We start from the raw sequence: 11,378 nt of genomic DNA, 5'->3' as shown, positions 1-11,378 counted from the left end.
CATAAGAAAGGCATGATCCTACCCTCAAGTAATGATTCAGACATGATAATTAAGTCAACAAATTGATAGAAACTAGTCACTAACTCTCTGGCTATAGTCAGTTCCTTCAACGAATAGCTCATTAGTGAGTATGCTGTGCTACAGTAACAAAATTATATAAGGCTTTTGATTAAGTTTTGATTAAGTGCCTGTCTTATTCAGAGTTCATTTTATATTTGAAATGGAAGAGGTTGGACTTCAGCAATTTGCTATAAACTGCTAGTATATGATTATTTGGGGGCAGTTTTTTTTAAAGAATAATTTAAATATGGAATGTTTAGCAGTTTGCTTTTTTCCCCTGAGAAAAACCATACCATTATTCCCAATCCCTTTGACAAAGTGTTAGTCATGTTAGTTCAGAGATATTGATGTTTTATACAGGTGTACCCTGTAAGAGATGAAGCCTGGTATTTACAGAAATTGACTTATTTTATTCTCATAATTACGTGTACATAATTTTTCACATGCCAGAAAATTTGAATGGTATCAGATTCTAAATCTGTATTGGAGACCAAATCAAGTGAATATCTCTTCCTCCTCTCTTTATTTTAGCTGGACCAGACCAATTTTGAGGAAAGGATACAGACAGCGCCTGGAATTGTCAGATATATACCAAATCCCTTCTGCTGATTCTGCTGACAATCTATCTGAAAAATTGGAAAGGTATATTCATGTACATTGTTTAGTTGAAGAGAAAAATTCATATTATTATTTAGAGAAAAGAAAGCAAGCATATTGAAACATATTGTAGGTTTAATTCTTATATTTAAAAATAGGAGCCATTACTGACTAATGCCTGCAATCCCAACTACTTGGGAGGCCAAGATGAGAGGATTGCTTGAGACCAGGAGTTTGAGACCAGCCTGGGCAACACAGCAAAATCTTATCTCTACACAAAATAAAAAAGGTAGCTGGGAATGGTAGTGCATGCTTGTATTCCCAGCTACTCAGGAGGCTGAAGCAGGAGGATTACTTGAGCCCAGAAGTTTGAGGTTGTAGTGAGCTATGATTGTGCCACTGTACTCCCGCCTGGGTGACAGAACAAAACCCTCTTTCTCTCTAAAAAAAAAAAAAAAAAAAAGGAACGTCTCATTGACTGAAATCATTAAACAATAAAATTGTAAAAGAAAAATAATCAGCTTCCTGAGAAATGATTTTTTTTTTTTCCCTGGAAAATTCGGTTTCAGATAATTTATCTCATTGGAGACCATGAGATGGATTTTGTGAAAACTAAAGTAACACCATTATGAAGTAAATTGTGTATATTTGCTTTCAAAAATCTTTATATTTGAATACAAATGTACTCCCTGGGAAGTCTTAAGCTAATGACTACTGGCTATCGAACAAATGTAAAGAATTATATATTTTTGAGTACCTATTACATGCCAGGTAGAATATCTTCTCTCAGCCACTCTGAGTGGAAAGCATCATTATCTCCATTTTATAGAAAAGCAAACTGAGGCTCAGAGAGATGATATGCTTTGCCAGTTAATGAATGACAGAACCATGATTCCAGCTGAGGTCTGTATTGCCTTGCTCTCTAGGAATGGTAGTCCCCACCATAAAGAATTTCTCAATTTCCTTTCCAATCAAAAGGTTAGGACCCTTTTGATTGCTGGTGACAGAAACCCAATTAACTAGCTTAAGTAAATAAAAAGGAGTTTATTGGCTCATGAAGCCCGAACTGTGTGAAGACCTAGGTAGAGAACTGGCCTTAGGAACTCAATGGGACCAAGGACTCAAATGCCACCTGGTGGCATTTGCCTTATGCTGGTTTTATTTTCTCAGACCGCATGGGCTTTCTACATAAAGTGGATCCTTGGTTAGAATTCTTCACTCCTATCTTTAAGGACCTTGAAAGAAGGAGCCCTTTGTCCTTGGCTAAATGTGAAAAACCCCAGAGACTCTTGAGTCACAATGCTTACCCCTTGGGCCACTGATAGTCTAAAATGAGCTAGGCTAAGTCTTGTGCCAATAGCACAGGCCTGATGCCAGATAAAAGGGAGAGTGAGTGGGGATAAAAGATAGGACATAGCTAATAAATTATTGTACCAAAATAAAAACATTGAGTTGACTTGCAATTTGTTTCTTTTAATTAAATTCATTTCCTTTCTTTGGTATTTTGAAGGCAAAGTAAGATATTAAACTTTATTTTTATTGATTTTATTCAAAGAATTAAGCTAGTAGGAGTTGCAGATTCACACTTTTAAGATCAAGGGCCAGCTTCTATTAATGAACACTTGGTGTGTGCAAGTGCCATGAGGTAGGGATACTTTGTTTTGTTTTTTATTTTTTATTGGGTTTGATCTCTTTTGTTTATGATGTATCCCCAAGTGTCTAGAATAGGACCTGGTATATGGTATATACTCAATAAGTATTTGCCGAATGAATCAATGATTGAAGGTGAAATGGCTAGCATTACATAGAAACCTGTAGCATTGCTGGAGAGATAAAATATAAAACATAATCCATTGCAGGTATATTGACAAGTTTAAAATAATATAATGGATATTGAATATCTAAGTTTTTGTTGTTGTTGTTGTTGTTGAGACAGAGTCTCGCTGTGTTGCCCAGGCTGGAGTACAATGGTGTGATTTCGGCTCACTGCAACCTCCACCTCCCAGGTTCAAGTGATTCTCCTGCCTCAGCCTCTTGAGTTGCTGGGTTTACAGGCACCTGCCACAACGCCTTGCTAATTTTTGTATGTTAGTAGAGGTGGGGTTTTGCCATGTTGGCCAGGCTGGTCTTGAACTCCTGACCTCAAGTGATCCGCCCACCTCGGCCTCCCAAAATGCTGGGATTGTAGGTGTGAGACACGGTGCCTGGCTTTGAATATCTAAATTTTAATTGAATGGTGAGGGAATGATTAATCAGAGTAGGGCTGGGTTAACTGAAAAATATGTACTGCCGATACGTTTGTATTTATGGCCAGATAGAGGGCATGAATCTGAATTTGCAGAATTACCTGGCTTAACATTTTTTTCTCTTCAGTTTTCACTGTATCCCCCATGTTGATTCAATTTAAAAAATATACCTATTTTACTTCAATTCAACAATGCTGTGCCAGTACAAACCCATACATTCTATTATTTTTGTTTTGTTTTTGTATCTCTTCACCCTGTTAGTTCTTTTCTTATAAAATTGGTATTTGAAATTTATTGAAGTATTTTGGAAGAGTGACATACCATTTTTGGTACTTTGTACCTCTGCACCCTTGGGAAAGTGACCCTGGCTTCACATTTCATAACTGCTTATGACCATGGCCCTCAAGTGGTTGCCAGATGGCTGAAGAACATTAACCCATCTGGCTCCATTTTGTGACCATGGATTGAATCTTCTACATAACTGCAGTATGCAGATCACATATCCATTCCAAGATTGTAGTCAGGATATGAACTTTATAAGAATAAAACTTCTTCCCTTCTGATTTGGGCCTGGTATGTGGTGCTACTAGAACCACACCACCTACTCTTGGTGCTAACAATTTGTGGCACCAAGTTGTTCAAGTTTCATCCATTAAAGAAATTCCCCAACCTTGCCTTCTCCTCAGGTAACTACCCCATTCTCTTTTTTTTCTTTCATAGCTAATATTCTCTGCTCTCCTGGTCTCTCTACTTTTCTTTCATTTATATCTCAGCTCCTGAAGTATGGTTTCCACCATGTTCCTAAAACTACATTGCCCAGGGTCACTAGAGACCTCTTATGAAATATAACGACACCTTTCTACATAACTTCGGTGTGGACCACTTTTTCACATTGAACCCATTTTGTTGGTTTATGTACACACCCCTTCCTTGGCTTTCCCATCTGATCCATTTCTCCTTTGATGGAGAAGGTGAGTCTGCTCCATATTTAGCTTCTTACTCTGAGTAACCAAATGTTATGGATGGGAGGTTAGCTCTGTTTGTGAGAGAAAGGTGGAGAAGAGTGTGGGGAGGTAAATAGATGGGAAAAGGTAATTAGGCTTTGTAGAAAGGTTCTCATTAGCGAGCTTCTGGGGGATGCTAAGATCCATGCTCAGAGATTGCCAAGCTTGTCTTCAAATCTCAGCTGTATATTACTCCTTTATGCTTTTTGTTTATTTGTGTTGTTTGTTTTTGAGACAGTCTCGCTCTGTTGCCCAGGCTGGAGTGTAGTGGTGTGATCTCAGCTCACTGCAACCTCCACCTTCTGGGTTCAAGCAAATCTCCTCCCTCAGCCTCCCAAGTAGCTGGGACTACAGGCATGCACCACCATGCCCGGCTAATTTTTGTAGAGACAGGGTTTTACTATGTTGGCCAGGCTGGTCTGGAACTCCTGACCTCAAGTGATCTGCCCGCCTTGGCATCCCAAAGTGTTGGGATTAGTGGCGTGAGCCACTGCCCCAGCCTATTACTCCTTTAGAGTGATTTAGAGCTAAGTTTATTTATGGTAACTTGATAGTAATGGGAATAACCATTGATGAAATGTAAAACCTTTATCTAATTGTTTACGTAGTTCTTGCTTGTGGTTCATGAAATTTTTCATCTCTGTACAGTTTGAAAATTAAGATGATAATTTTTACAGATATTTTGTTCCTTTGTGAAGAGAAAAAAGGCTTTTATTAACAGAAATCAGTGGCAATAACTTAATAAATACAATCAACTGGTGTTCCTATAATATTTAAAAGAAAACAAAGTTTGCTAGATTTCAGCCAGTTTTCAGACTATTTAATGTCTATTCTTACTATAATAGAAAATATATAATTTGATCCTGTTCTCATTTTTCAAAGACTTTTACTCTAATAAATGATTTTAGTAGTTGAAAATGAAGTTTAATGATATTTTATGCCTCTACTTTTAAAAACAAAGTCTAACAGATTTTTCTCATGTTAAATCACAGAAAAAGCCACCTGACATTTTAACTTGTTTTTGATTTGTCAGTGAAATCTTGTAAAATCTGCCACAGTTTCTAAACCGATAAAGATCAAAGTGTAAGGGAAAAATGTAGAATATTTATGTGTTTATTTTTTCTCCCTTGTTCTAAGCACAGCAATGACTATTTGTAAAAGCCTTACTTTATTTGTCCACCCTTTTCATTGTTCTTTAGAAGGCCAACACTTTTCTTTAACACATACAATGTGGCCTTTTCATGAAATCAATTCCCTGCACAGTGATACAAGGCAGAGCATTGAATTCTGCCAAATATCTGGCTGAGTGTTTGGTGCTGGAGGGTCTCCATGAGGTTTTGTCTCTATAAATCCTTGGGTTAATCTCCTTGGATATACTTGTGTGAATCAAACTATGTTAAGGGAAACAGGACAACTGAAATATTTGCACATGCAACTTACTGGTCCCACTTTTTATTCTTTTGCAGAGAATGGGATAGAGAGCTGGCTTCAAAGAAAAATCCCAAACTCATTAATGCCCTTCGGCGATGCTTTTTCTGGAGATTTATGTTCTATGGAATCTTGTTATATTTAGGGGTAAGGATCTCATTTGTACATTCATTATGTATCACATAACTATATTCATTTTTGTGATTATTAAAGGACTAGGAAATCTGGTTAATAGGTGTAAAAATATAAAGGATGAATCCAACTCCAAACACTAAGGAACCACCTAAAACTCTAGTGAGGATGAGTAAAAATCCTTTGGAACTAAAATGTCCTGGAACACAGGTGGCAATTTACACTCTCATTGGGCTCAGCAAAATAAATTGGTTGCTTAAAAATTATTTTCTGTTACGATTCCAAATCACATTATCTTACTGGTACATGAGGTTACTGGTGCCTTTATTTTGCTGTATTCAACAGAAGAATGTCAGGAGACAATGTCAGCAGAATTAGGTCAAATGCAGCTAATTATACATATGAATGTTTGTAATATTTTGAAGTCATCTGCATGCTGAATTGTTTCAAAGAAAAATACTAAAAATTTAAAGTATAGCAGCAAATTTCTCTTGCAATTTATTTTCTTAATATCTTACATCTGATCAGTGTGAAGAGCTGCACATCTGAAAATCCAGGCTTTGTGGTGTTTAAGTGCCTTGTATGTTCCCCAGCTGCTGTCCAATGTGACTCTGATTTATTATTTTCTACATCATGAAAGCATTATTTGAATCCTTGGTTGTAACCTATAAAAGACAAAAGGTTCAACACTTGTTTAATCTTCTTGTTAAGGCTGTGTACAATATTTGCTTTGGGGTTTTTACTTACCATATGAATTGCTTTGTGTTTATATTGGTCTTTATGCCTCAGGGAGTTAAGCAGTGCTACAGTGTCTCCCAAAGAATGCCATTTGTGTTACATTGCTTAAAAAGTTTCAGTTCATATACCTCCATGAAAAATGCACTTAAAACTTATCTTAACAAAAATAACTACACTTAGGTCCAGAATGTTCTCTAATGCTCTTGAGAATTTCCTAGAATAAATTTTTCTGACTTTTGAAATAATAGATCCATAATATATATTCTTATGGAAATCTGAAATCATGTGGGAAATTGGGGATAAAAAATATTTTATTAGCAAATTTAAATGAGGTAGATGGAGAATTAAATGTCTTTTAAGTTACCTTTGAGATGATTTTTCTCAATCACAGCACCACCCAGAGCTTTGAGAAACAATTTTATTCACAGCTTCTGATTCTATTTGATGTAATTTTTAGAAAATAAGTTTTGCTGGTTGTTTTGAATCAGGGTATGGAGTACAGTTCACTCTGATCCTATCATATTCATCATGTAAGTATTTAACATTTTCAATAAATGATTGTTGGATTGAAGTGAATGATATTTCAAGTAATTGTTATGTCATGGCCAAGATTTCAGTGAAACTCAAAATTTCTCCCTGTCGTGTTCTCCATTGCATGCTGCTTCTATCGAATAACATAAGCACTACTGAGTAGAAGCTAGAAGAGGGGTCTAATTAGAAGGCCCCTTTCTATTCTCTGCTTGGCTTGTAAAATTATTTATTTCTCTAGATCCCACCAACATAGTTTCATGTGAGCAAAAACCTAAATGTCAAAGTTTGTATGACACATGGACATGTCTATAGAATTTTTTTTGGTCTGGTGTATGCCAAAAAATAAACATGATATAGAACAGTTTAATATTTATTGAGTACCTAATCGGTTCCAGTTCAATATGAAGCTCTTTATGCAGATTATTTTATTTAATTTTCCTAGTAACTCCATGGAGCAAAAATTATCTCTAATTTATATAATAGGAAGTTGAGCGTAAGGGAAATTAAGTAACTTTCCTAAACTTACATATATGGCAAATTTGAGAAATATCTGTTTCTTTAGCTCCAAAGCCTTTGACCCTTTCACCATATTAGATTATGATTGCTATTAATATATGATTATAATTATAATGCTTGTACTTAGGTACTCAACAGAATGGTGACTCTAGTAACCAGCCTTGGTTCTGCTGAGCTTCTCTGCATCTTCTCAGGAGACACAGGCTACAGAGCTTGAAGGCTGAGGATTCTTCCAGGGTCACTTCAGGGGCAAATCTGAAGAAAGTTCACAACAGATAGCAGGGCAGGAATCAACGAGATCTTCTCAGTTAGTTATACCCGGAGGAGGAACTGTATGAAATCCACCCAAGAACCAGTCATGCTAAGTGCCAAACCTATAGACAAAAATAAGGGATAGGAGAATGAAGTAGGTATGGAGAAAGATGAAATTGTTCTTAAACTTCTCAGGATTAAAAATATCCCAGCAAAGGAGATCTTAAAAGCCCTTCATGGTATATTAGTTGTCCATGCACGGGGGTGAGTGGAGAGGTACTCCTGAGCCCAAGGCTACAGCTCTGGAACTAGCAGCACGTTTGAAGGGAAAAGCGTGTTTCCACCATCTCAGCTCCTACTGATAACCAATGGAATGTTGGTGAGTGAAGGATCCAGGGGGAAGAAGCAGCTGAAATGTGTATAGTGAGAAGGCAGAGAGAATTATATTTATATTGGGAATGGCACGAGTGTGATGAGGCTGCAGGTTTTTCACCCTTGTCATGGAGAAAAAGCCACGCTGACACCATGCAGTTTTAAATAGTGAAAAATTTGCAAATTGTTAGGTCTTAAATAATTTAGATAGCCATAGTGGCCATTTAGATTAGTGCAGTTTTTTTTCAGGGTATCTGATCTCTGATTTAATTCTTTTCATCTCCTATAAAAATAAAAGAGGGGGAGAAAATTTAGCCATTATAGTATTTCTGTACATTTTCTCCATCCTTTTACATAACTTACACTAGTACTTTCCTATTTATAGTATTCTTTATGGGTATTTCTTCTTTTCTTTCACTGAGCAAGGATAAATGAGCCAGGGATTCTTGAAACTGCTCTAACACTTCTCTTAGAACTAGATGGTCATACTTTAAGAATGTCTACACATTCTTAGTCCCTCTAAACAATGACAGTTGTGGCATAAAAATATTTGGTTGGTTTCAGGACTGATAGAGAAAAGTACTATAAAATTTGCTGTTAACTGTGAAAGGTTAAAAAAAAGGAAATGCCATCATGAAGGAGCTAATCTTTCTGAAGTACTGCTGTAATTTTAAATATTATTAGCTATGACTTCTCACCATTAACTATGCAGTTGTTTTTTCTTCATCTGACTTAGCAGCCAGATAGATGCAACATTGTCTTTAACATTTAAGACTCCCAGCAAGGCCGGGCACGGTGGCTCACCTGTGTAATCTCAGCGCTTTGGGATCCTGAGGCAGGCAAATCACAAGGTCAGGAGTTTGAGATCAGACTGGCCAATATGGTGAAACCCCATCTATACTAAAAATACAAAAATTAGCCAGGCATGGTGGTGGGCACCAGCTACTCGGGAGGCTGAGGCAGGAGAATAGCTTGAACCTGCGAGGTGGAGGCGGAGGTTGCAGTGAGCTGAGATCACGCCACTGCACTCCAGCCTGGGCGACAGAGCGAGACTCCATCTCAAAAAGAAAAAATAAATAAATAAATAAAAGACTCCTAGCATGGAAGAGAAACTGGCCGCTGAAATTCTGAATGTGAGAGTCAATCAAGGATGGTCTGAGGGAAGTCAAGTAGAGGGAGCTCTGTAAGCAGATCGCTGAGAGAATATGATTATCACAAGGCATTTATGATGATAAGAAATTCACAAGCATTCATTCAAAAATATTCTTGATTCCTAGGTAACTCTGGGCATGTTTCTACCAACAAATTGAGGCATATGTCAGTACAGCCTAGGTCAGACTACCTTTTTTCATTAAACCTCACAAAATTAAAGGACGTAAAGGAGAAGTCCTGGTACTCATGTTGCAGACTACAGTCTATATGGCAAAGGAGGATCTCTATCCCTTATGTTTGGATAAAAACATTGGGTAGGCATTTGAATACAAGCTTACTGCTAATGACCTTGGCCCCCTAAAGGTTTGCTGAAAAATTACTGACAGGAGGCAGATTGATAAGAGGAAAGGCACACAAATGTATTTGATGTGTATACATGGGAGCCTTCAGGATGAAGACCCACCCTCTCAATGCAGTATGGAACCTTGTATACCATCCTGAGGTTACAGAAAGAATGGGGGCTTGAATATTTGTAAAACAGGTTTCAGTGGCAAGACAGGTTATGAGAGGGAGAAAGGAAGAGGCTTGGGTAGCAAAGGGGGTCTTGTTTTATAGATAAATCCTTGGCAGCCCACAGAGAAAATAGATGGTAAATGTTTCTTTTCAAACCTTGGCAGGTGTCAGACTCTCAGTTAATCTCTCCTAGATTTAAAAAAAAAAAAAAAAAAAAAAAAGGCCTGGAAAGAGAGAGCCTGGCTGCACTAACACGTTTTTAACAGATGCAAATTTCTCCCACAAAATACAGCTTTGCAGAACCACTTCTATCCACTGGGCCTCTGGCAACCATTTCAAAATATGTGAATGAAATATATGTGGGGGTAAACTATTTTTATTTACTTCACTAAAGAAGGGATGGTGTTCTTTCGGGAATTCTGTGCATAGAGAGCCTGTGGCTTAGGCACTTTGATTTATGTATGTTTCTTCCCGTGATTGGCTACCGAGGGACTGCTATCTCCAGCAAATCTTCTAAATGTCTGCCATGTAGAATTCCTTTCTTATCTTTCTGTCTCACCCCCTTATCTAGCTGCTTCTCTAACCCCAGAGTGACACTGTACTCCCCACAATCTCCTATGTCCTGAATATTTTACCCCATCCTAAACTCCATCTCTAACACAGCTGCATTTTCTTGTGCTACCTACTGCATTGTACATCTTCCCCTTAGTTCCCATGATGCAACTCTGCCCTACCCCAGAAAATGTAATTTAATTGGTCTGGTATAAAACCTGGGACACTATCATTCTTGAAATGTTCCCAAAGCGATTCTATTATACTGCCAAGGTTGAGAACTACTTGTAGCAGGCATCAGCATGGTCACTTAATGATTTGACTTTTGCTAGATCTAAGGTGAGGAAATTGGAGAGTGGTATCCATAGAAAGAACTGTTTAGTTTAATTTTTTTAAAATTTCTTCTTCTAAAAAAAATCCAACAACAAAATACACGTGCAGAACATGCAGGTTTGTTACATAGGTATACATGTGCCATGGTAGTTTGTTACACCTATTGACCTGTCTTCTAAGTTCCCTCCCCGACTCCTTACTTCCCAACAGGCCCTGGTGTATGTTGTTCCCCTCTCTGTGTCCACCTGTTCTCAATGTTCAACTCCCTTTTACGAGTGAGAACACATGGTGTTTGGTTTTCTGTTCCTGTGTTAGTTTGCTGAGGATGATGGTTTCCAGCTTCATTCATGTCCCTGCAGAGGACATGATCTCATTCTTTCTTATGGCTGCATAGTATTCCATGGTGTATATGTGCCACATTTTCTTTATCCAGTCTATCATTGGTGGACATTTGGGTTGGTTCCAAGTCTTTGCTATTGGAAACAGTGGTGCAATAAACATATATGTGCATGTGTCTTTATAGTCGAATGATTAATAATCCTTTGGCTATATACCCAGTAATGGGATTGCTGGGTCAAATGATATTTCTAGTTCTAGATCCTTTAGGAATCGCCACACTGTCTTCCACAATGGTTGAACTAATTTACACTCCCACCAACGGTGTAAAAGCGTTCCTATTTCTCCACAGCCTCTCCAGCATCTGTTGTTTCCTGACTTTTTAATGATCACCATTCTAACTGGCGTGAGATGGTATCTCATTGTGGTTTTGATTTGCATTTCTCTAATGACTAGTGATGATGAGCTTATTTTCATATGTTTGTTGGCCGCGTAAATGTCTTCTTTTGAGAAGTGTCTGTTCATATCCTTTGCCCAGTTTTTGATGCGGTTGTTTGTTTTTTCCCTGTAAATTTGTTTAAGTTCCTTGTAGATTCTGGATATTAGCCCTTTGTCA

The 11,378-nt window shown here is 37.6% G+C and overlaps 1 protein-coding gene across 1 annotated transcript in view; it reads left to right on the top strand.

The window, feature by feature from the left end:
* Nucleotides 1-510: 510 nt before the first annotated feature.
* Nucleotides 511-11,378, top strand: part of CFTR (cystic fibrosis transmembrane conductance regulator (ATP-binding cassette sub-family C, member 7)) — a gene marked incomplete at its 5' end in the record, with an annotated part of 169,601 nt that continues 158,733 nt past the window's right edge. Inside the window, 2 exons of the mRNA XM_011971663.1 lie at nt 511-702; nt 5,374-5,482. Coding sequence (XP_011827053.1) covers nt 511-702; nt 5,374-5,482 — 301 coding nt within the window. The remainder of the gene's footprint in view (nt 703-5,373; nt 5,483-11,378) is intronic.

This window comes from Mandrillus leucophaeus, unplaced genomic scaffold, assembly GCF_000951045.1.
Source record: "Mandrillus leucophaeus isolate KB7577 unplaced genomic scaffold, Mleu.le_1.0 Scaffold1235, whole genome shotgun sequence".
Taxonomy (NCBI): Eukaryota; Metazoa; Chordata; class Mammalia; order Primates; family Cercopithecidae; genus Mandrillus; species Mandrillus leucophaeus.
The sequence above is the reverse complement of the archived record's forward strand: the minus strand, read 5'-3'. Positions and strand labels throughout refer to the sequence as shown.